A 25,620-nucleotide genomic window follows, 5' to 3' on the forward strand; every position below is an offset into this window, starting at 1 on the left:
CATCAGGCCCCCCCATTTTCCGCCACATGGTACACGCGCCTGGGCCCAGGGCTAGTGCCCACGCGAGGCCGCTGGAAAGAAGTCGTGGGGAAGCTTCGGGCGGGAACTTGGGGCCGGAGCGGGCACCTGAGGCCCACATTCCCAAGGCTTCTCCCTGACCCTCCCTCTCCACAGCGGAGTTTGCGCGCCCATGGAGTGACCCGGTTAGGCAGGACTGATTTCGGGGTCCCCTGTCCCCGGCCCCACTCAATTTGCTTCTTTTCCTCATAAAATCCCTCCCCCGACTCCCGTGGGCTTGTACGCCTTGTCCTCGAGTCCCTACCAAGGCGGAGACCGGAGCTCCGAGCCCACGATGGCGAGGAGTCGGATCCGCCAGGTGAGCGGAACCTGAGCTCTCTCCCTCCCTCTCCTACTCACCTCTTGGCTAGACCCTCGCCCCCGCCAGGCTCAGCAAGTCCATGAGTGAGCGGGGAGCTGCCGCTCACCCTTCTGGACTGCGGGGTCGCGAACCTCCCAGCCTCTGCTCTGGGTGGTCCCCGGGCTGTGCGGGGTCGCGCCGGCGGTACCCAGGCCGTCCGCGCCGCCCGCCGCGCCCCCTAGCGGTGCGCCCAGCTCGGTGCCCAAAGGGGCGCAGCGAGAAGCCGGGTGCGTGTGGCGGCGAGTGCCCATTTTCCTTCTCAGAGAGAATGACGACGACAACAACAACAGCAACAACAACAACAACAACAACAACATTCCTCCTTCGTGCCCTGAGTGCAGGCCTTTTGTTGGCGGGGCTGGGTAAGGCATGGTGCGGATCGTACTTCCAGAAGGGATGGCAGCTGGGTCCCTGTCACTGAGCGCTTACTCCCGGCTACCGCCTTCGACCTTCCCAAGCGCTTTTCGCGCACGTGCTCATGTAATCCTCCCAACGGCTCCATGATGTAGGCGTAATCGTGATGTCCGCTTTACAGACAGAAAATCGAAGCCCAGAGAGGATAGGGTCAGCCCTCTTCGCTCCTTCGCAGTTCGTAGGTTTTGCCCCCAGCTTGGAGCCACCGAGCTGAAAACCCTCTGGGTCCTTCAGGACGCAGAGGGGCGTCCTGGGGATTCGCTGGGCCGGTGCCGGCCTCAGCCCTTCCTTCAGCTGTCTCCCTGATTTAACGAACACACAGCCCAACTGTGCGTCGACGGTGTTCTCAGTGCTTTATATGTTTTAACGAATTTAATTTTTGTCCTAAACCCACGAAGTAGGGAGAATTATTATCTTCATTTTCTAGATGAGGAACCTGAGGCCCCTGGGAGGTTCAGTAATTTGTCCAAAGGTCGCACTGCTAGTGGGTGACAGGTCCGTCGACTTTCTGATCGCTGCCTTGGCCCCTGTCCTAAAGGTCTCTCCAATGTCGACATAGATATATATCCACATCGCCTCCCCTGCCTCCCTCCAGACCCCTGGACTGTGGAGGTAATCGGCCCTTCTGCCAGGGTCTAACTAAGGCCTCCCTCTCCCTCCCCCTTGGCGCCTCCCGCGGGCCCCAGCGCTGTAGGAGGCCTGACCAGGGCAGGGACTGAGGAGTTTGAGCGGACCTCGGAGGCCGCCTGTTTACCCCACCCGCCGGCACTCGCTTGATTAACCACGCACAATCGAGTTACGGCCCCAGCTCCGCGGCTGAGGCCGGGGAGGGGGCGGGGCCTGTGGCTTGCAAGGCCTCTCGCTGGGGGCATCAGGGCTTTGCGCGAAGCTGGAGCCCCCTCCCTGAGGAGTCGGAGATGGGAGTGTGCTCAGCCCGCGGGGATAGGGAACATGGGGCCCTAGGTGTCGGAGACCCACCTTCCCTGCCCTTCCTCCGCTTTCCACAGAGGACCAGAGGCTCAGAAAGGGAAGAGTTGGGTGTTATAGTAGAGGGAGGGAAGCCCTTTCCTGAGGGGCCGATCTCCCAATAGAAGATGGCGCCAATGCAGGGAGGGAGGGAGGAAGCCAGGCCTGGTCTGGGTTCCAGACGGTGAGAAGCGAGCAGCCCTGCCTGGGCCTCAAGCTGCCTTACTTCCGGGGTGAGTATCTCTATGTTTTTCACCCAGGCCTGTGGACCTCTCCCTTGAGCACATGCCAGGCCTACTCCAGATTTTCTGCCCCCAACAGCCAGTGAGGTGACTCTGCAAACCACCTGGGACGGGGGAAGACAGGGATGAAAGCTCAGTCCCAGCTCAACCATCCTCATGGAGATCCTTTGCTTCCTTTGCCCCACGATCCAAGGATAGGCTCCCAGGGTTTTCAACCACTAGTCACTGTTTATAAACCACACAGTGCAGCCTGCGGTATGTCCTGCTTCCTCCAGATTAATAATGTAGCCCCAGCCTAAGCAACAGCCTGGAGTCTATGTCCAGCACTGTGCTGGGCACTGGGAAGGGAACAGGGGAAAGCAGAGCCCGGAAGCCATGGGGCTGATGAGCTAGGTGAGACAAGGTGATCCTAGGAAAAGTACCAGGGTGGACCAGAGCCCGTGAACTTCCAAAATAGGAAAAAAGGTGTAGAAAGAGAGAGGGATGGTCAGTGAGAACCGGCGCCCGTGGGGAGAGTGCAGGCCTGGCTGGGGAGGATGCTCTGGTTGCAGAGGTTATCTAGCATGTCAGGGTGCTGGACTGTCTGAGTCATGCTGGAGGCCCAGTCTAGAACCTTGTGGGAGAGAAGGAGCCGCGGCTTCACTCCCAGACTCAGTCTGCTCTTCTATAAATGAAGTGGGGATAGAGACGAAGACGGACTAGACGGTCCCCAAAGACTCTCCTAGCTCTCATAGTCTTTGAAGAGAGGCTGGTAGAATGGAGGGCAGGGCCAGGTGAGGGTAGGGGGCAGGGCTTAGGCTAAGTGTCCGCTGGGTCAGGGCAGGAAAGAAGGGCGGGTCTAGAAACAGAGACCACAACCAGTGAGATTCTGGCGGGTACCTGCGCGTTGGGTGTGTGGTGGCATGTTTGCCCTCGGCCCTGCGGAGCTGGCGCAAGTCACGCCAGTCCTCTTGCCTCTCCCTTGGGACTGGGGCAATGCGTGCCTGTCTCTGGAAGCGGTGATGGGGGAGCAAGATGCATAAGGTTTTTCACTGTAAGAAAGTCTTGGAAGGGAGCAGAGAAAAGTGGGGAGCAAGGTAGGAGCGCAGCGTGTGTGTGTGTGTGTGTGTGTGTGTGTGTGTGTACACACACGCATGAATTCTGTCAAGTCTACTCTCTGGGTTCAAGGGTAGGCTCCATTATTTCTTAACTATGTCTCATAATCTTCCTGGGCCTGGGGATACTAATAGTACCGACCTTATAGTGTATTGAGGGTTTCAATGTGCGTAGTGACATAGTATCATGCAGAATAGTGTCCCTGCCCTAAAAATCCCGTGTTCCAACTATTCATCCATCTCCACTCCCTCTGAACCTCTGGCGATCACGGATCTTTTTTATCGTCTCCATAGATTTCAATTTTTTTTTTTGATGCTACCATAAATGGTATTGTCTTTAAAATTTTGATTTCCGGTTGTGTAGTGCTAGTATATAGAAATGCAGTTCTTTAAAAATATTGATCTCATAACCCACGACCTTGCTAAACTCGTGTTTTAGTGGTAGTAGCACTTGTAGCACTGGGTTTTCTACGTAGGTGATCACTGCATGATTTTTTGAACCGAGGATAAGCTGAGGTGGAGTGGCCCGTGTGGGCCAGAGGGGAACGGTGGAAGTTGTGAGAAGTTGTTTTCAATGAGCGAGCCTGGCTGGGTGTGGGGGGCCCAGGGGACGTGTTTCTCTGAAGTCATAGGTCCAGTAGAGGTGCCTCCTGTCCTCCCCTGGCCGCCATTTCTCCATTCCCACTCTTAGTGTGGATATCCAGGGCAGGCAGGCCCCTTCCTCCACCCTCTGCCCCTTCTCAGTCCTCCGGAGTCCAGAGCGGGACCATCTGCCGCTCCTGCTGCTTCTGTTCCAATTTCTTTTTCCACCTATGTGGGAAGGGGAAGCAGGGTTTGGGAGTAGAGCTGGGGATTCTTTTTAGGTGTCTGTGCTCAGCTGTCCCAATTTGTGTCCAAAGTTCCCACTGTTTTCAAGATCCGAGGGTCCCAGAAGAGGATTCCACAGCCTTTCTGTGAGAACAGGACCCAGGAGACTCAAGAGACCAGAGGCCTGGATTCAGGCCTCGGCTTCGCCAGAGTCCTGCTGAATGACCTTAGGTAAGTCTCTACTCTCCCGTGGGTCTGGCCTTTTTTTTTTTCAGATGAGGCTGGATCAAGTTGCTGCGAACTATAAGCCCTGAGGGTGGGGAAGGCTTGGGAGGGTGCAGCCCACCGTCTCTCCAGGTCCTGAATTGGGCCGCGGCTGGCCCAGGGTCTCTGGCAGGAAGACAGTGAAGGTGCAGGTAGCCGCAGGCACTGCTTCGTAGATGAAGAGAGCCAGGGAGGAGGAGAACTCAGTGGTCACGCCCACCAGCGGGCTTATCGCACTGCCTCCGTTGGCCGTTGGCCACGGTTGCTGTCAGGCTCACACCCCTCTGCCTGTGGGGAGGAGGAGAACCTTGGTGAGGCCAGTGGGGCTTGTGGGTGCCACCTGCCGTGGGTGCTTCCTCTTTGCACACTCCTTACAGCGCCAAATGCTTGCACTTACCTTGGCTAAAAAGGAAAGCGAGAAGCAAATAGTTTTGGAACCAGGAAACCTGAGTTCTAGTCCCATTTGAACCTCCTATGTGACTGTGAATAAGTCCCCAACCAACCTCTCCCCTGAGTCCCAGACTGTGCATATCCAACTTCCTACTTAACATCTTCATATGGATGTCTAAAAGGTCAAATTTCATGTGGTCGAGGAACTCTTCATTTCTCCCTCCAAGTCCGCTCCTCCCCCAGATTTCCCCATCCCGGTACAGGGCACTTCTAACCGCCCAGTTGCTCAAGTTCAAGTATCTAGTAATTATCCTTGATGCCTCCTGTTCCCTTATTTTCCCAGATCCAAAATATGAATTGAGATGGCTCTTCCTTCCAAAACACATTTAGAGTCAGCACCCTTTACCCCATCTTCACAACCACTGAGCACCATTTCACGCCAAGCCATTTTCATTTCTTGCTATTGCAGTACTGCGGTACTAATACTGCAGTACCATGGTACTAATGCTGCAGCACTTTGGGACCATTAGTAGCCTCTTGACTGGTCTTCCCATTTCTACTGTTTACCCTGGCCCTCTATCCCTGGCTTGTTCTGTACGAGGAAGCCAAAGTGCTCTTTTAAAACCGTAACTCAAATCATTTCACATTCTGCTTAAAACCATTGAGGAATGTCTCACCGTACTAGAATAAAATCTGACCTCCTTATAAACCCCTACGTGACTGGTCCTCCCTGCCTACCTCAGTTCTTATCTTGTTCCTCGTCCATTTGTTTTCTCGTTTGGGCTTTTGGGCTTAACGTCTATCTTTGGTTTTTACCGAGGAGATCTACCTGATGACTCTGAACATCTTACTTGAAGGAGCTACTCAGTCACTGTCTCTTCCGCTTTTTTTTTTTTTTAACCTCAGGTGCAGAGGGTTGAGTATGATAATCCTCAGTTCACGACCCTCTCTTATTTGTCCTTGCGATGCCCCTCTTTCCCCCCGCCCCCCGCCCTTAATCGTTTATTCCTCTTTATCGCTATTACCCACCACTGACAAGTCAGTCCATCGCCGGTGTTAAATCTTGCCAATATCTCCCCCTAATCTGTCATCTGTCTTTTAAATTTGTCCATCGTGTCCTTACATAAGCAGAAGTCCTTTTTGGTATAGTTGAATTGATGTAGTTGCCTTCTCTCTCTCTGCCTCTCTGTCTGTCTGTCTGTCTGTCTCTCTCCTCTCTCTCTGACTCCTAGGCTCTCTTACGTTCGATTTGTCTCTTCTTGTGCCAAGAAAGCCATAGACATACCATGGCTTTGTTATGTGTCTTAACAAATGGCAGAGTGAGCCTTTTCTTTTTGCTTTTCTGCTTCGAAATTGGCTTAGCAATTGTGATCTTTTTTTTTTTTCCATATAAATTTTAGAGGAAGTTTTTGCAGTTTTTAAACAATAATCTAACTGAAATTCTGACTAGATCCCATTGAATTTCTATAAATTTCTATTAACTTAGGGAAGATAGACATCTTTATAATACATCGTTCTGAACAAGAGTGTAGAATGTCCATTTACTAAGATAACCTTTGTGATCTTAAAAGAGTTTCAAAAATTTTCTTCATGAAATTCTTGAGTGTCTTATGTTAGTTAATTCCCTAATAGGATCTAGATTTTGGTGTTATTTTGAATAGTATCTTAATTTTCAAAGACTTTCTTGATTATTTCTCTAGATCATTGCTTCTAGGTTACAGCTTCTAGGTTATTGCTATTGATATTTTGGTAATTCGATTTTGTATCCATAATCCCTGATGAAGTCTCTTATTAATTTTAATTGTTTATTGATTTTATTGGTTTTTCTAGGTAGGCGATAATACTCTCTCCAAAGAATGACATTTTAAACATTTATCTTTTAAATTTCTTATTTCTTTTTCTTTTCTTGTAGAGTGGTAGTGGCTAGGACCCCTGCTACTGTGTCAGACAATTGACTCTGAAGTCGAAGAGAACACACATAACTTTCCCCACTATGTGTAGAGTTAGGTTTAATGCTCAGGTGCTCTGTTAACCTGTCTGGGTCTCTGGTTTTCAATTGGCCTCATTTTCCCTTACTCTTATTCCAGCTCTTTGATGTCTTTAAAAATATTTATAAATAGTTAATACTTTTTTTTGGGGGGAGGGTTATTTTCAGTGTTATTTTGTTATTTTAATGGAAATAGAAGTTCTTTTATTTCTAATCGACTTCCAGAAGTGGTTTATAAATGCTGGATACAGACCCTTGCAAATACCTTTTTTTATTCCTTTCACCTTTTTTTACGGTGTAACGGATGGACAAAATTCTAAAAAGAAATCAAAGTAGAAAAATTTATTGGTAGTTCTTTTTTGGCGAACACTTTTTATATCTTAAGGACTCTTTCCTACTGCAGCAGAAATTAATTTTTGTTTAAGGTTGAACTATGAATTGCGTTTTATTTATTTCCCTACGAGGACATCTACTCGCTCTTATCATGAGTAGACGTCCTCGTACTATTTAATGACTAGCCCATGTTTTATCCAGCCGTCTGCTTCCTCTTCAGTCTTCTCCTATGTGTGGGTCTGTTTCTGGACCTGCTTCTTTTCCACTTGCCAGTTTGTTTCTTCCTGCTGCATCATCCACTGTCTTAATTACTATAATTCTATTATATGAGTTTATAATATGTGCTCAATTCTGGTAGGGCAAATCCTTCCACCTTGTTGTTTTTAAAAAAAGTATCTTAGTTATACTTGGCCCATAACACTTTCATACACATTTAAGAATTTTTCGCCAGTTAAAAAAAAATCCATTGCGATTTTGATGAGTCTTGCGTTAATTTTGTAAATCGATTTTGGAATCATTGACATTTATGTCAGTTATGTCAATTATGAGTTGACATATTATGAGATTTCCTATTTATGTACATAGTACATTTCAGTTCTCTTTAATACCTTTCAATACAATTAACATTTTTCTTTATATAGGAATTTTTTAAAATTTAAACTTTTTAACTATTTTTTTAATCAGAGTAGAAAATGCAATTAATTTTGATTTATTGACCTTGTATCCAGCCACCTTGCAAACTTTATTATTTCTATGGTTTAAAATTTTTATATAGACAATTATGTTCTCTGTAAATAGTGACGGTTTTGATTTTTCCTTTCTGGTCCTATTCTGTTATTTGTTATTCTTATCCTGGGCATGGGCCACATTCTCTTGGATAATGTAGAATAGAGGAGGAGACAGCAGGCATGTTCATCTGGTTTCCAAGTTTAAAGGGAATGCTTCTAATGTTTCACCATTAAGAATAATATTTGCTTTGGATTTTTGGTAGATGTTCCGTATCAAGTTAAAATTCCTTCTATTACTGTTTTACTAAGACTATTTTTAATGGGTGTTACTTTTTATTAAAGATTTTTCTGCTTTTATTGGGATGATAATTTATTAATGTGGTGATATTAATATATTTCCTAATGTTAAACCACTTTTGTTTTCCTGAGATAATGTATTATCTTTTTTAAGCATCACTGGATTAATTTTTTAAATATTTTGTTTAGGATTTTCGTATGAGTGATATTGACCTGTAATCCTTAATTCACAGTTATTCTCCTTTGGTTTCAGTATGAGCTGTCCTCATAGAATTAATTTGAGATTGTTCCCTCTTTTTCTTCTTTTGGAGAAGCATTTATATAATATTGGAAGATTTGTTTCTTAAAAGTGTCGCAGAAGTCACTTGTATTATTATCTGGGCCTGGTGTTTACTTTGAGGCAATATTTTGAAGTTTACTATTCAGATTTTTTATTCATTCTAGAATTAATTTTCCTATATTATCTTTTTAAGACATTTGTCAATTGTATATAAATTTTAAATTTATCAGCATAGATTTGTTCATAGATTTTTTTACATTGTTTGTAGTTACTCTAGACCTATAGTTTGGTTTCACTTTTATTTCTAATATTCATATCTTTGGATATCTTTGGTCGTTTATTTATTTTTTTATTATCGTTACCGGGGATTTGTTCATTTCATTGATTTTTCCAAGATCAACTTTTTGTTTCTTCGAAGCTCTCTTTTATATCTTTGCTTCTACTTAATTTATTTCTGGTATTATTTTTGTTATTATCTGTGTTTTTCATTTGGACCAATTACCTTATACACCAGAGCCATATTCTTAAACATTGTACTTTTTTTGTTCTTAAAGTATATTTTGACTTCCATTAGTATATTTATCTAACTTTCTTCTGGTTAATATTTGCCTGGTATACCTTTTTTCATTTACCATTTCCATGTGCTGACGTTTTAGGCGGGTCTTTTATTAACTGCATAAACTAGATTAAAAAAAATCAACTTGGAATATTTCTGTCTTTTAACTGGTAAGTTAATTAATGTACATTTATTGTGGTGACTGATATATTTGGAGTTGCTACCATCTGACCTTTTGTTTTTAATTTGTCCTAATTTCTATATGTTTTTGTTCTGTTTTCTTGCCTTGCAAAATAACTAATTGACCTTTGTGCCATTTGTGGCTGGAAGGAGTCTGTCTCTAGGGCCTGACTGTCCCATCCCAGAATCCCTCCTCCATACTCCACTCACTGCATTGCTGTGGGATATAGCTCCCCTGTATACAGAAGGATGAAATTCAAAGAGCTAGTCAGGCAGCCTTTTCCTAACATGGCCATCCTGATGTAGAGGAATGATTGTTCTGGAAGGAAATGAAGGTGGTGAACAGGGTCTTAGGAAAGATTGGGAGGAGCCTCGGGTCTTTCCTACCCTTCTAGGCAGCTGGCTTGAGCCAGGTTGGGGTCTGGATCTGGGAAAGGACCAGGACAGGAGCAGGAATGGGGCATGTGCTCACCCAAGGGTACCACTGCACAGGCCAGAATGCAGAGCCCTGAGAGCAGCAAGGAGGCCATCTGGGTGAGCCTGCGGCCTAGCGATCCGATGACCAGAAAGCCTGGGAAATAAAATAAGGGGTCTACGATGGTATAGAGCACCTGCATCAGGTAGATGTCGATCCCGAAACTTTACAGACTCATGACTAAACCGTAGAAGCTGAACAAGAGTGCGAAGCCAGGGTCGAAGCGGAGAGTGTATGCTTTGAGTAATAGCCATGCTATAGATATCTGTATAGCAATTGCATCTGGCAAACTTCTCATCTGTTCTTTCCTTTAGTTCTTACATTAGCCAGGTGAGTTGTTTTTTTTCTTCTTTTGAATGTAGATAAGAACGTCTTCCCTTAATTCTAAAAGGCAATGTTATCTATCATATATTAGACTATATTTTAAAATTATCTAGGAGAAAATAATGTTCTTTTACTTTGCAATAGGTCTCTCCCCTCATCCCCAATTCCCTACCGTAAGAGGCTAGCTTTTGATAAGTGCATGCTTTGATCAGTTGATCACACTGAAAGAGGTTGCTTGGGAGAGACCCCACTTCCTAGGGACGCTCAAGGGACAACTGATGAATTCTGAGAAAAAGAGATTAATTCAATGGCAGGAGTTTCGCTTTGCTGTGTGATGTATACAAATTTAAAGCCAGAGATGAATTATTAGAAGGAGATTTTAGACAGGATGTGAAGGAAGTGTCAGGAGAAAGAGAGAGGAAGAAAGAATGGCTTTATCTGATGATGGATCTGAGAGAGAACAGTAATGCCTTGAAGTTATTTGACCGTGTGGTATGTGGTACGAGCATCTCTTCCATCTCCCCATTGAGTTTTCTTAAAATTCACAGTGTTTAGTGGTACTTTGTGGGGCAGCCTTGCCCCTTAGAGAGGTTGATAAAGTGCTGAATTTTGCCTCAAGGTTGGTGAAGGGCCATGTGAGAAGCTGTCCAGGGAAGACAAATCATACATGAGCCACACTAGCATTAAGAATTAAACAAAATGGTATTGGCACCAGAATAGGTAGATAAGTCGATGAGAGCAAATTGTCCAGAAACAGTATGTGATGATGATGGTGTCTCACAGCGACCCGCGGAGGAAGGACTGACTGTTCATTCCATGGCTTTGGTATAATTAACTAATCTAGAAAAAACTGAATCCGACTTTCTACCTTATGTTTAACTGAATTTCAGGTGGATTATCATAAAATATAAAAACCTAAACAAATATAAACATGCTTGGAGAAAATCTAGGTGAATAGTTTTATGGTCAGGAAGAGAGTAACCTAAATATAATCTGAAACATGAAGATAAATTTAAAAAAATGGGTAGATGGGTTTATACAAAGCAGTAGAAGTTCTCTATTTTTAAAGAATGATAAATTTAAAAGACAGATTTTAAAATGCAAAGAGTATTGATTGTATATGGTAATAAGTAGCTTTAGTGTAAAAGGGAGTTCTTACAAGTCAATAAAAAGGAAAAAATGGGAAAGGGATATGAATAGAGAGTTTACAAAAAAAAAAATTGTAAATAGAAGAAAATGTTCAACTTCCTCCAGAATCAAATAGATGTGAACTGAAAAACAAGATTCTAATTTCTGCTTCTCAGAGTAATCGTACTCCATGTTGATGCTTTACTTTTGTAAAGTATTGCTTTACTAGAGAGTAGGTTGGTGTGTGGATAGAGCTGACTCCGTTTCAAAACCGAGACCCCGTTCAAACTTTTTCTCTTTTCCCCCTGAGTGAACTCTGGAATGTGCAGAGGCTGAGGCTTAATTGCAGACTGTGGGGCAAGGGACCCCCTGTGTTAGCTATTTTTTAACTAGCTCTGGTACCAGACCCCCTGGGACCTGTTCCCTTTGTCCCTCCCCATCCTCCCACCCCCTGCCCCACCCCCGACCCCGCTGCCCCGACTGCCTCTGCATTCCTTTTCGAGTTCTAGGTCCATTTCGTACAGAGATATAAAACTGGTAGTACGGGCACGAACGGTGTGGGGATCCATTTTTGTCCTGTTGCCTCCCAGGACTGTGTCTCTGGAATAAGTTCCCTATTTAAACACTCTATACGGACAAGCTGGAATTGCCTGCGTGTGCTCTGGCCTCTTGGCTCCTTGGGCATGTAAGGGCTGCTTTGCGTACATGGTCTCTTCGGACAACAGTTGGCCATATCTGGGAAAAGCCTTGCATATTTTCATACCTTTGGCCCAGGAAACACACTTTTAAGGTTAATCCCAAGGGGTGGAAGACAGATGATACATGCTCATGGATAATTGTGACAGCCTTGCTTATAATTAGAAAGAGCTGGAAAGAACCTATGTGTCCACCACGGGTACTGGCAAAATAAATTACAACATGACGGACTACTGTGTCATCTTTAAAAATGGAATCCTGATGGCAGTGGGGGAAAATTTATTATAATAACATAGGGAGAAACTGGCAAGAAAGGTAATCTATACAGCAAATGTTCGTAAGGGATTCTGTATGTGGTCTTTCATGTTTGGCAATGTTTTGTGTATGGCATTTTGTCGTTAGAAGACATTCAGTCAGTACAATTGGATAAACATAACCGCCTCCATTAACATCAGTCAGAAAAACCTGGGGCGCGAGATGCTTGGAGACAGTAAACGGTAAAGAGGGAGAGACGGTGCTTTTTTAATGTGTGTGTGAGTGTGCGTGTCTGGAAGAGGAGAGAGAAGGGATGAGAAAGAGCTGGCGTTTGGGAGGTCTTTGTGCGGAGGACAGGAATAAAATAGCATATAATGCAGGGCTTGAGTGGCGGATGAAAGGAATAAATTTAACCTGTGTGCTCCAGAACTTCTAGAGTCTGCCTGTTATTTTTGCTGCTGCCGTGGGAGTCAGCAGCACAAACAAACTACATGCCTGTGAATGGCTCCGCCTTTCACATCTCTCAGTACCGTGGCATGCAAATAATCTGGATTGGAGACGGGGCGGAGCCTCATTTTTCTGATGCTTTTAATAAACTGGCTTGAGTTGCGAGTCACTGTGACCATCCGCTCACTGCCCCTTGCCATGGCCAAAGAGAATGGAGTCCATTTGGAGGGGGGAATCACAAGAATACAGGGTCGGCTCTGCAAGTCTACATTTAGTGACATAGGAAGATGTTCATGATACGGTGAGAACAAAAATATTCTAGAACCGTAGGGAGAGTATGACTGCATTTTTGTAACTACGTGTAATATAAATTACTGTGTGTTTGTGTGTTTCATATACGTGAAAACACAGGAAAAGTCTGGGTGATCATATACCAGTATGTTAATGGTGATAATTTCTGAAATATAGAATTAGGAAATTATAAAAAATTTTTTTGTTTACTTATTCCTACTGCCTCGTTACTTCGTAAATATGGATTACCATTAAGTTTTCCTTCAGAGGTATTGTGGAAATATGCAAGTCAATGAGACCATGGATGTACCTTTATCAGCTGCAAATGACTCTATTGCCAGGGACACATCACACAACATTTAGGAAGACATTGTGGCATACTGGCTCTAGGGTGGTCCCTGCTAGCAGACTCACTCTAGACACTCTCCGTGCTGGCATGATGGAGGAAGTAGCCATGTCGGTGGGGGGCGGGGGCATGTGAGGAGCTGAGGGCAATCTCTGGAAGCAGAGGCCAACCTCCAGCCAACAACCAACAAGAACCCATAGCCCTTTGTCCTAGGAGTTCAGGCAACAGCCTGGGTGAACTTAGAAATGGATTCTTCTCAAGGCAAGCCTTCAAATGTCTGACATTGGTTTCAGGGTTGCGAGGCTCTGAGTGGAGGACTCAGGTGAGCTCTGTCCAAATCTCTAACCAACAGAAACTGTGAGATAGTAAATGTGTGCTACTTTAAGCTGCTAAATATGTGGTAATTGGTTGCACGGCAATAGAAGAATACAGACATCTTTGGGGGAACGTGAGTGCTTATGACACATGTACAGAGCTCTTAGGGCCAGAAGCTCAGGGCTCCTGGGCGTAGCTGCTTTTTACTCCCGCCTGGTCAGCTGGGCCACTTGGCTGAGCTCAGAGCTCTTGGGAGGGCAGGGAAGATGGCACTTTGAGGGACAGCTGAGCTTTCCCTAGAGAGGCGGGGACACTTTGAGCCTCCAGAGTGCCTGTGCTCTCTGCCTCAGCCTCTCAACCTTCTCAGCCTGTCCTGTTTTCTCAGCCTGCTGATCCGTCCATCAGTTTGTCTGTGTCATGCCTGAGTGAGGATGGACCTACCACAGCGGCACGAGGCAGAGGAAGAGGCGGCGGACAGCAGGGAAGCACAGCATCTGTAACGTTGAGGCCCAGGCCAGGCCCACGGTCAGGTTCTTCTGCAGACTCATCTGGAGCAGCTGCTTGGATAGATGAGGCTCAGGGTCTGGGCTTTCCTAGGAGCCCCTCCTCCCAACCCTGTCCTGGGAAGCACAGGTTTCAGGGGTGAGGGTAGGGGCAGGCAGAGCCCTGGTGGGGTGTCACACAAGATCCCAGGGTTCTCACCTCCATACTCAGCTTGTCTCCCTCTTCCTGCTTCCCATTGATCTGGGCCACTCTCTGGAGGGCCTTTAGGGAGAGGTCCAGCCTCCCCGAAGAGAGGTACCAGAGGGCAGACTCAGCAAAGAACCCGTGGGTGAGAGGCAGGGGTGGGGATGATTTCAGCCTGGATCGATAGAGCTGCGGCTGCCTGAGAAGGGCACAGACTAGAGCAGGAAGTCACCTTGGAGGGTCGGGGAGAATTCTGGGCTGAGAGTTAGGAGCCCTGGGTTGTTCTCTAAGAATTGCCATTGTCTTTTTGGGAGACCTGGGACAAACTCCGCCCCTTTCTGGGCCATGATGTTCTTCCATCTATCTAACTGGGCATCGGTTCTTCTTTCTTTGTCCTGCTTTGATCCTCGGAGGGAAGGCAAGGATGTTCTAGGAGATGCTTTGCTCACCTGTGATTTATTGTGAACCCTCTACCCTACCCTCAGGCCCCACGCACCTGGAGTAGATGAAGAAGACAAAGAAGGGCAGAGAGACCAACAGCTGCCAGCGAGGCACAGGAAAAGCCATGCCAACCTGGAATAACTGGCCAGCACTGAAGATTAATCCAAATACGAGGCCCAGACACGGCCGGGAATGAATGAGCAGCCACTCCATCCATGCCTGGAGAGGAGAGAGAAGCTCAGGTCCGTCAGGGGCGTGTGCGTATGCGTGTATGTGGGGACAATGGTCACTTCCAGATGGACGAGGATCCTCGCACCAGACCAGAAAGGCTCCTCTCTCAAGCTCAGTCCTGCTCCGCACCCCCAGGCCCCTCAGAGGATAAGGCAAGGGTGGTTTGACCACCAGCTAGGTGCACTGTGTGTGTGGAGCAAGAAACAGGCTGGAAGGTTCTGAATTCCCAGGCATGCTCCTATTTCAGAGTCCCCAGCCCCAAATACACATTTCCTGGCTTCCCCCAAATCTCCTCTGACCCGCCTCCAGACATCCTGCCTGGATTTCCTTCAACTAACTTTAATTCTGCAAACATTCAGGGTTGGCAACTCCATGCTACGGCCTTCGCTTGGCCTGGGAATGGAGATGAGTGAGTCTCGGCCTCACGCCATCCCGTACCACTCTCATTTCCTCCTGTGAGTCACGCTTTCTGGCCTTTGGGCCTTGTTCGTTCTATTATTTTTGTCCAGAACCCTATCCCTTACTCCTTCTCTCTTTCTGCCTCATCTATCCTTCAGTTCTGAGCTTAGCTATCACCTCCTTTGGGAGAGATCTCCTAGGTCTCCAAGGCCTAATTGAACATCCCACTTCTGAGCTCCCACATCACCCAGAATGGCTCTCACCTCGGCCTTTAGCATGTTAATTTGTAACTCTGTGGCAGTCTCCCCTGGTATACTGTTAACTCTGTGAGTTCTTGTATACTGTCTACTTGTTCACTTCTGTGTTCCCAGTGCAGGATCTGACACACCCCGGGTGCCTTTTGTGTTGAATGAATGAATGTTAAATTAAAGGCTCACAGTTTGATTGGCCTTTCTGTGCAACTGCAGCCAATCTCTATCAAGTCTTTGCGCTGTTTATTTTTTCAGTGATTCCCAAATATCTGACATGTATTCCAGTTCCAAATGATCAGAGCCACCAAAAAGGCCATGATCTTAATTTCTTTCTGCCCTGGGCACTGCCTACCCCAGGAGAGGCCCTGATAGGTAGGGATGCTGGGACAGGTGGACTCAGCTTTGTACTCAGGAAAGGAGCTGAGGTCTAAATTTGTCAGATCCCCTTGTCCACTGAACTCTTGGGATTTGGGAGTCCCCATGAGCCTGGCCTTCCTGGGGCGCCTGTCATGACGCTGTCCAGGGTCCTGACACATCAGCACAGTTCCGTGGAGGGGCCCAGACCCTCTCATCGGAATCACAGGGGTGTGTTGAAACAACTCAGATGCCTGAGCCCCACTCAAGGCCTGCTGATGATCTGGAAGGTAATCTAGAAACGTTTTTAACAAACTCCTAAGCTTTAGGAGCTGCTGCTCTGATCTTTGGACTCTTGGTTGATGGTGACTCCTGTCAGACCTCTCCTAGGAGACAACCTTTCATGATTTTTTTCATCGAGGCATAAATGCCACGTAACATTATATAAGTTTCACATAACATTATATAATGATTCAATAATTGTATATATTGCAAAATGATCACCACGAGGTCTCCTTGACATCTGTCACCATACGTAATTTCTAAATTTTTTTCTTATGATGAGACCTTTTAAGATCTACTCTGTTAATAATTTCCAAATATGCAGTGCAGTATTAATAACTGTAGTCACCCTGCTGGGCATTACATCCAGTGACTTGTTTGTCTTGTAACAGGAAGTTTGCACCTTCTGACCCCCTTTGCCCATTTTGCCCACTTCCATTCCCCCGCCTCAGGCAACCACCTCTCTGTTCTCTGTATCTATGAGTTCTGTTTATGTGATTTTTTTTTTTTGGAGAAACCTCTGCAGTTTATGCTTGTGCAAAATGGGTCTGACTTTGGTTTATATTTTATGAAGAATAAAGCCAATTTCATGTACCTTCGATCTGCTATGGCATTTATAATATTTGCAAATTTTATTCTCAAGAAAATTGCCGTGTATTATCCACCCCGTGATCTGTGTAACAGTCTTCGGCCTGCAAGATAATCAAGGCAAAGTTAGCCAACATTAAGTTCCAGGTACAAATTTAACCTTCACCATAACCCTCTGGGGTTCAGATCATCGCCCCTGTTTTATAGAAGGAGAAACTAGTCTGAGGGAGGTTGTGTAGCTTCCCTCTGGACACACAGCTAGTGGCAGATCTGCAACTGGCTCTTAGCTCTTGCGGATTCTTAGGTTTGTGTTAGTTTCTGTGACACTCACATGTCATATGTAAGGCGGAAGTGGTGGAAAGTGACTTCTCTTAGGATATCAAGAAATCTGGACTCCTGTCCTGCTTTTGCCACTTATTAGTTGTGTGACTGTACTATTTTTTTTAAAGTAAGCATTATTTACTTTGAAAAATTATCACCGTAATAAATTACCATAAAAGTCCAAACAATATAGTAATGAAAAGTGAAAAGTTCTCTTCTTTCCAATCCTACGCCTCAGAATTAATAACTGATAACTTTTTCATTTTCTTTTTTTTTTGTAGACAGTTTGGACAAGTTCCTGAACACCCTTGAACCTCAGTTTCCTCATTGGTAAAGTGCAGATAGCAGTATCACTCGTGCTGGCTTCATGAGGGTACTATGGAGAGTAATTGAGATGAAATGCAGTATGGAAACTGCTGAGGGGCTGTTGCATTATTCCTGTAGACTTTGCAGACATGATCAGGCTTGGTGGATTAGTCACGTGTCTCTCCCTGGATTGTCAGGAATGCCAGTCTCCCCACCGTGACCAGCCCAGAGGCCCATGCCTTTGCTCCTTGATCCTCCAGTCTCGCCCGCCACGGACCTGTGTGTCAAGGTCTCAAATATCAAGCTTCCGACCATCATTCCCGCTGTGAGAATTAATGAACTCAACTGGGGCAAGTTCTTGTGCGCGCACACGAGGTCCCACCGTGAGGAAGGAAGAGCGGGGGTCAGGGAGAGCTTGGCTGGCCCCAGGGAAACCCCACTCCCTCTCTCCCAGTGCGGGTGAGGGTCTTGGTTTGAGACCAGCACACAATGACTACCTCTCTCCCCCTGCTAGAAAATCTGTTTCATAACCTTTTCTTGCTAACAATTGTTCAAGTTATTTCAAAGCTGTAAGAGATGGCTTCCGTGGCGCTTGCTCAGATTGTGCCCCTTCTCTGAGCACTCAATCCTCACAGCCCGTCATGGCTCCTGGATCGATCCCTCCTTGAGCACAGCTGAAGAAACTTGGCTCTGGAGTTGGACTGAGCTAATTGAATCTTTTAAGCACAAATTCGGAAACGTGACTCAGAGAAGCAAGATTTGTAAGGATACCTAAAGTTAGGGTGGGGTGGCCAAGCTTTGGAACAGTGTAGAAATGGAGCTGAGGACACATGAGAGAAAGAGTTAGAGAGAGAGAGAGAGTGAGAAGAGCGGCAGAGAGACAGAGACAGAGACAGAGAGACACAGAGAGACAGAGAGAGAGGAGGAAGGAGAAGAATGAAGTAATCTAGTCAGAGAGAAGTCGGGTGAGTGCTCAGCCAGTGCCAAAGATGGAGTAGAGATGGAGAGTCCAGTTACCTCAGTTCCCTTCGGTTACTTGATCCCAGTTCCTCAGAAGGCTGGGCTCAGTTTCTTGACTTTGGGCTCTGTGAAATACCCTCGCACCCTTTCATTTACTTTCCATAAGCAAATCTGAGAGGGTTGTGGGTATTTGCAACCTTGAAATAAGCAGCAATTGAATAGTACAACTTATAGTTTACATTTTGTTGTTCTTTTTAATTAATATAAGGAAAAAAGCCCCTGCAGGACAATCATCTGCTCATGGTTGTGCCATTAAGATTAAATTGAAATGATAAGTAAATGTGGCATTTCCTTTACAATTAAGAGCTACATTTTGTATAGTTTCGAGTGAATTTTCAAAGTGTCATTTCTTTTATTAACCAAAAGAAAAAAAATGGGAAAAGGGGTTGTAATAACCAGGACAATTAGGGAATGCCACCTAAGATGTATTAATATATTCCAACCAAATTCCAAACAAATTCATCTTTCAACTATTTTTAATATAATTATTTTTGAATGTAATTGTTACTGGGGGACTTCTAATATCCCATGGATGCACACACATGATGTAAAATTTGGGACGTCATCATTTGAACACTTTTTTCCAAAGAGCAATGGACTTTATTGCTACCGTGTCGAAATTAACTGCTCTTCTGTAATTCTGTGTTGTCTGATATAACTTTTATTTGAAAAAAGATTCTGGGGCAGTGTCACGCTGGGAATGAATGTTAACTGTACTTTAACAGAAACGCGATGTGAGTGGAATATACCCTTAGGGATGTACGTGGGGGACATTGTGGTGAGTGGGTTAAGGATATCGTAGACGGGAACTGAGCAATGGAAGGAGAAGATGCAAGAAGATGTAGGGAAGAGGCGAGAAGTCAGAGGAGTGCACAGAGAACCAAATCTGTGTGCAGTCTAGTGACGAACTCCACGTGTAGTCCACATTGGTCAATGGATACAGAATACTCAGAAAGAATCTCTCTGCCCTGGTCCGCTCTAAGGTGCTTGTCATCTGCAAAAGCCAACAATCGCATGGGGCTTATACCACCATCTGTGTTCTCTGCACGTGCATCCGAAACCCTGAGGATCAAATATTCCTGCGTGCCCCTGGGCCTCTGATATAGAGAATTACTCTATTACTAACAGAAACCAAAGTATAGGAATAGGATTTAAGGGAGACTAAGAGAATTTCTGCCTAAGACAGCTCTGCATGGCTAACTTGATAAAGGCCATGGTAAATGACAGAGGCCATGAGGCTTGCCTCAGGGAGAGAAGAGGAGAAAAAGAGAAAACAGGACCAGAAAGTAGAGAAGGGAAAAGATAACCAATGACCATCTGCAGGATGTGAAGGAAGAGAAGGTTCAGGCTGGGTCATTCATAAAAACCCATACTCTCCCTGCCCTACGGTCATTGGACCAAGAAGGGGTAAACACGTGACCCAAGCCAACCAATCAGTCTTCCCTAGAATTTTTCAGACTTGGAGCTGAGAGATAGAAGCCTTTTTTCTTTCTGGTGACGAAGTTATTAGGAGTGAGCCCAGAATGGTCAGTGACCACTTTGCAAAGTATCCTGTAACACAATAGACCTGCCCAGCATGCAGAGAAAAATGCAGGTGAGAGCCAGCGAAGGTCCTGATGACAACCATGGTCCCATAGTCCATAGAGCCGGCTCCGCCTCTGCCCATCTTGTGTTTGGTTATGGGAGCCTCGACTCACTTTTTTTATGCTCAAATTAATTTGAGTTGACTTACGGCCACTTGGAAACAAGAGTCCTGACTAATGTACAGAGAGAAGCTGCTAGTTATTGCTAAGGATGTTTTAATTCGGAAGAAAATAAGGAGAAGAGCTCAGGTGGGGTTTTTATCATAAACATCTCATAGCCAGCTTCTTTTTCTTATTATATTTCCTTATTTTTCACTTTGCATTCCAAGCACTGAAGTATCCCTGTGGGGTATTGGGCCATTGGGAGTTCCTTCCAAGGGATAAGCTGGGACTTGTCTTTCTCAGGTGACCTGTGCCATTGTGACCAGATGCAGCTATGTGGCCCGGGTGAGGTGTCTTCATTGCGATTAAGCCTGTTGCTTCAGCAGCTCCTGTTAGCTCGTGAGCCGTTTCATTTGCTTCACAACTAAGCAGGTCCAGCTTCACGTCAGGTGATGCATGTAAGCCATCCATTATCCTAATGAAGTGTTTTCCGGTGAAGCCATAGCCTTTGCTATCATTGGCCCAAGGAAGAGGTGTCCTGACCGTGCTTATGAAATAAGCCTTCTAGAGCGCCGTGCCCACATGTGGTGGTGGGTAATGGTCCTGTCCACAGCGCCTGCTGGAAGAGGATTGGATTATTCATGGCATCTCCATACATCTCAAGGAATGGGCATCTGGGCTTGTCAGTCATTGAGACCAAAAATGATGAGGAAATTACTATCAAGTCTTCATTTAGAAGGAAATCCAAGGTGTTTGCTTACCCAGATTCTTTGCTCTAAATGGCAAGAAATCTGAGCTTTTGGATTAAACTGCCTGCTGTTTTGAACAGGAGAGCAATAGCTAGGTTGATAGTTCCTGGAGTATTGTCAACCTTGGAAAGCAGAGTGTAAAATTTTTTTTTTGACAGCTCATTGTACTTTAATGTGTCATATGCAAGGTATGAGACAATTGCAGCTAACACTGCTATAAATAAAACAGAAATCTGATCAGTCATCAAGGGCTCTTGAGCGAACACCATCTTTATAACCTCTCTACTTATCTTTGCTGTTGGGATGTGGTTTAATGAGATCATCAGTTTGAAGAGTGGTAATTGCAGCTTCTGTTGCAAATTTCAGACTCTTAACTTTAACTCTGGTTGGTTCAAACACCCCTATGGGTTTGTTGCCTCGAGGTTTATCATTGACCAGATCAAGACCGATCCATTTTAGATTTTTGCGTTCTGGGTTAACTTGAGCCTCATTATGAAAAGCTCTTAACTTTACATCCAGATCGGTAGAGTCCTGGGCAGCATTAGCTACCAGTGTATTAGGAATAATAAAGAAAGATCTTGAAAACTCTGCAATAGCAATCTGTTCCCAAGGCCCCATGCTGGTTGCGTAGTTTTCGAGGTACATGGAAAGGGCGGCTTCCGAAACAGCACCCCCACCCGGAACCACAGATCTGACTCCAAAACTCTCCTCGCCACACAAAGCGCATCACGTAACGAGCACGCCATCTCATCACACGTGGATTCCTTTGCCCCACGTAAGATAATTGAGGCCGATGTACGAGCCTTAGCGTTCTTGATCAAGATCAGTTCATCATCCCAGATTCTCTCCTGCTTGTCCCAACACTGAATCTTCAAAAGTTTCTCCGCCTCCTAAATTGGTCAAGGTTGGTGGAATAGTTGCTCCAGAAGCTTTAGCAATGCGCTTAAAGTCCCTTTTTAAAAACTCTTCTAACTGCTATAACGCCAGTCTCCACAAAATTCTTGACACGTCATTGATTCCCCCAGTGACTGGAATACCATTGGTGCCGGTTGCCAGAATCGCCTGGATTCGCAACTTGGGACTCTCTGTGTCCCATCTGGTTCACTGCTTCAGGATCTGTAATAACTGCCTGTACACCAAGCTTCATTTCCATCTTCTGCAGGCTGAAGTCAAGGCAAGCAATTTTTGCATTGACTGTTCTCTTGGGATCCCGCCTGGGAGCCCACCACGCAGTTGAGGGCATAGCCGTCGATGAGCAGACTCTCCATCTGACTTCTCCCATGAGCCTGCAGAATATTAATGGGAGAGACCGGAGAGCGAGGCTGGCCTCTTAACACCTGCGTATTTAATAGGGAGTACAGCATCTACTATCATATTTTGTTCTGATCACTTTGGATGACATTGATGTCTTAGCAGCATGAATCAAGCAATCTCTTCTAAGATCAATTGTTTTGATGATTAGATTTTCACTGATATAATGCACTGCTTCCTTGCAAGCAAGTCGATAGCCACTGATAACCAATGTGGGATGAGTTTTCTGTCTGACGCATTCGTCTGCGTCTTTTAGAAGTTCTCTTGCAGTAATAACCACGGAGGTAGCTCCATCTCCCGCTGCTTTGTCGTGCAGATGGGCTAGCTCACAAAAACGTTAGCTGCGGGATGTTTTCTACTTCCCGTAACTTCAGGACGGTGGCCCCATCATCAGTAATGGTCACGTCACCCATGTCATCCACCAACATTTTATCCAAGCCAATAGGACCAAGAAAACTTTTTACAATATTGGCAATAGAAGCCGAAGCCAAAACGTTCTGGGAGCGGGTAGCCTCCCCAGTGCTGTGGTCCCCGAAAACAGACAAAGGCCCCTCCATCTTCACGGCAGGATACACGTCGAGTTTCACTGGCACTGTGGACAAGCAGTGTCTTGGTTCCTAAGCCCAGTGGCAGTGATGGCAAGCGCCCCACTGCGTCCCAGCCCAGCCGCGGGGCAGGGCGGGCTGGAGCGTAAAATTTTAAGAAAGGAAATGGGGAAGCAGCATTGGAAGGATCAATAACATACACATTAAGGCGGGTAGACGTGGATGTCTCAGAACGTGGGTTGAGGCTGAACGTTCCCCCCAACTATGTATGCATGGAGGGGACAGCATATGATACTCACATGCCTGGGAGGTAGTAAACCATGCTTAGCCACCTTTGGCTGTGGGTCTTGGGTCTCTCTGGTGGGAATATGGCTTAACTTTGATCACTGTCAGGCAGATGCCGCATCAGGCAAGTTTGGGGACTATTCCTGACTGCAGCCTTCATTCAGGGCATCTCCTTTGCACAGCCCTGACTAAGGGAAAAGGGGGTCATATGATCCCGCTCTACCGCCCCTCGGCATGGTGACTAGATGAAGTGTGGACACCTGAGTCAGTTGCGGGAGTTGGGCCCAGGCTCATCGGTGTATTGCGCTGAGCCGATAAGAGACTTTTCTAAGAATTCGAATTGAGGTACACAGAAACGCTGTGGTTGGTGGCAGGCCCTAAATCTGGGAGGCGACGGAGCAGAGCGGGGACTCGCGGTCCCGCGGCAGGGTGAGCGCTCGGATGAAATGGCTTGAGGAGGAGGTAGGAAAGGAGCGAGCGCATTGCGACGCCTCTCGTGCTCCAGTTACTGGTTCCCGTTTCCATGAGGCCTGGACCCACTTTGTTCCCTGTCCCCAGGTGCTTTGAAACCTCTGTATTCTTGCAGTAACACCCACTTTTCCCATGAGCTGATCCGAGAGTTTCTCTTCCTTGAATCCATAGACCGCTGACTAGAACGGATGCTAAGAGCTTGATGAATGAGACAGGTACAAAGTGCAGAATTCAGCCGGCCAACTGTTCGGCAGGCCAGGGTGACTCTACAAGTGGATGTGTGTGTGGGGGGGGGGGAGGGGCGTTACATCGCGAGAGATGAAAGTACCCCCGTGACCCCGTTCTCTTTGCCGTCCTTTTTCCTTGGCCGCTCTCCATCTACTCCCACCAGCTGCTGAGAGCTATTTCTACATGAAACGAGGAAACCGTTTTTGCCTCTAGGACTCAGAACCCAGAGTCCCCTGTTCAGGAACGTCCGCCAGCCAGCTCCCCACGCGCCCCCTTGCTCCCTTCCTCTGCATCCCCTCCCTGCCTCCTCCCCCCTGTCCCCCGCCCCCCGCAGAATGGCCCCCACCCTCCAGGGAAAACAAAGGCAAATATGCTCCCGTGAGCGTCCCTCTCTGGCAGGAGCGCAAGGGCGGAGCATCTTTCTGCACAGACTTCCGCTTCTCTTCACCCAGGAAGCCCCCCACTCCAGCCGCTGTTCTCTCACATTTCGGACAAAGCTCTTCACAGCTCTGAGGCCTTCCCACGTTCTGATAAACGTGGGGCACGTGGGCTGCCTCGTTGTGTGGGGGGGATGGTAAGAGGGGGATGCAGGAGCCGGAAGGGGTGGCGCAGGAGGCCCGGTAGTCTCACCTCAGGCGCGATGGTGGAAGGGAGGGTGTTGTTGTAGATCCAGCTGCTGGCGCAGGGCTCCGTGGCCCCCTGGCCCCCGTGCCATTGGCCTCTGTGCCGTTGGGAAGGGGCGGTCCCCATCGTGGGGAGGTGAAGCGGAGATCGGACTCAGGCCTCTCCTGCCTGTCTCGGGGCAGCCAGGCCTCCAGCTCCCCATCCTTGCCGAGGCTGGCGTCTGCAGGCAAGAGGCCACGGTGGGCGGAAACGGCGGCTGTGAGGTTCTGTAGGGTGATATGGGAGGACATCAGAAGCAGGGGGAGGATCACCAGAGTGACCCGGATCTGCTGGAAGCGGCCAAAGGCCCCCAACTGCTGCAGGTCATTGAAGGCCATGCATGGGGCCAAGGGCCTGCCCAGCGGCGGGAGGCTGAGGACTGCTGGTCCCAGGACCTCTGTCTCTGTGTCTGTCTGCATGCTGTCCCCTTGCTGGAGGAGAGGGGCTGCTGCTGCTCCCACCCCTGCGTTGCTTCTAGAGCTGAGTCTCAGTTGGCCCTGTGAGGGAGACAGCAGCCTGGCCGGGCCGCCCTGACCCTGCATGGGCAGTAGTTAATCCTTGGCCCAGAGGGACCAGTGTGACTTGCTAGCAGAAGGATTAACCCCCCAAGCATCCGCGTGTGGGTGGAATTTCTCCAAGTGGGTATAAAGGGCAGGAGAGGGTGACCACGGTGGGGGTGGTGGAAGGGGGTGGACTGGGGTCGCCCATCTGGGCATCTGGGGCAGAGACTTTTTTGTCTTCCTTTTAGTGAGAAGACTGGGTTCTGGGAAGCGTGGTGGCCTCTTGAGGGGCTTCTGTTGTTTTTAGTGGGCAGGATCCTAACAACCTGTCTTTGGGGAGGGTTGTCAGAGAAAATACAGGACACCCAATGAATCCGAATGTCAGAACAATGAATAATTTTTGTTCTAATGTAAGTATGTTCTTAAAATTACGTGGGACATGCTTACACTAAAAAATTATTAATTGGTCTGAAACTCAAATTTAACTGAGCATTTTGTAGTCTTATTTGTTAAAATTGACAACCCTTGTCTTTGGTCTTCTGGGGACACTCACATCTTATAGGACCACAGCTTTGTTCAATTTGAAGAAACAATAGAGGTCAGGCTGTTTTTGAAGGCGTTGGACCTAAGACCCACATCATACACGATGTAGACGGATTCTTCCAGTGTCTAGCTTTCTAGCTTACTCGGATGCAAACCTCCCACTGTTTTTTTTTTTTTTTTTTTTGCCATCAGCACGAACTTATTTTTATTTTTAGCCACGACACTAAGACAAGCACTTGATTTCCTCCAACAGTTGGCTCCTGAGTTCTTGTCACTCACGATCGGGGCAGTGCCAAACTGCGATTAGATGTGTTTCTATGGGGTCTGATTGTTGGGTCAGGGGTTGGGTGGACTTAGAGAGCATTTTGCAATGCACAGGGAAGAACTCGTTGGACCCCAAATGTCAGGAGGGCTAAGGTTGAGAAACCCTACCTTAAAAGACATCTCAGACTTGTTTCGTAATAGCGATCCATCCCACACCTGTTTGGCAAAGGGCATTCCGGTCATATGGATGACTCCAACTGAAA

At 46.8% G+C, this 25,620-nt stretch overlaps 1 protein-coding gene and 1 pseudogene across 1 annotated transcript; both read right to left on the minus strand.

Moving 5' to 3' along the window:
* Positions 1-3,874: 3,874 nt before the first annotated feature.
* SLC22A6 (solute carrier family 22 member 6) lies at positions 3,875-24,388 on the minus strand. Its single transcript, XM_036221611.1, is given in 11 exon segments — positions 3,875-3,980; positions 4,288-4,308; positions 4,310-4,355; positions 9,168-9,275; positions 9,429-9,642; positions 13,674-13,790; positions 13,936-14,060; positions 14,415-14,580; positions 17,319-17,475; positions 24,019-24,086; positions 24,089-24,388. Coding segments are annotated over 11 exon segments (1,428 nt in total).
* Positions 20,785-22,415, minus strand: LOC107501616 (annotated as a pseudogene).
* Positions 24,389-25,620: the final 1,232 nt, after the last annotated feature.

The sequence above is a fragment of the Rousettus aegyptiacus genome, unplaced genomic scaffold, assembly GCF_014176215.1.
Source record: "Rousettus aegyptiacus isolate mRouAeg1 unplaced genomic scaffold, mRouAeg1.p scaffold_m13_p_5, whole genome shotgun sequence".
Classification (NCBI taxonomy): domain Eukaryota; kingdom Metazoa; phylum Chordata; class Mammalia; order Chiroptera; family Pteropodidae; genus Rousettus; species Rousettus aegyptiacus.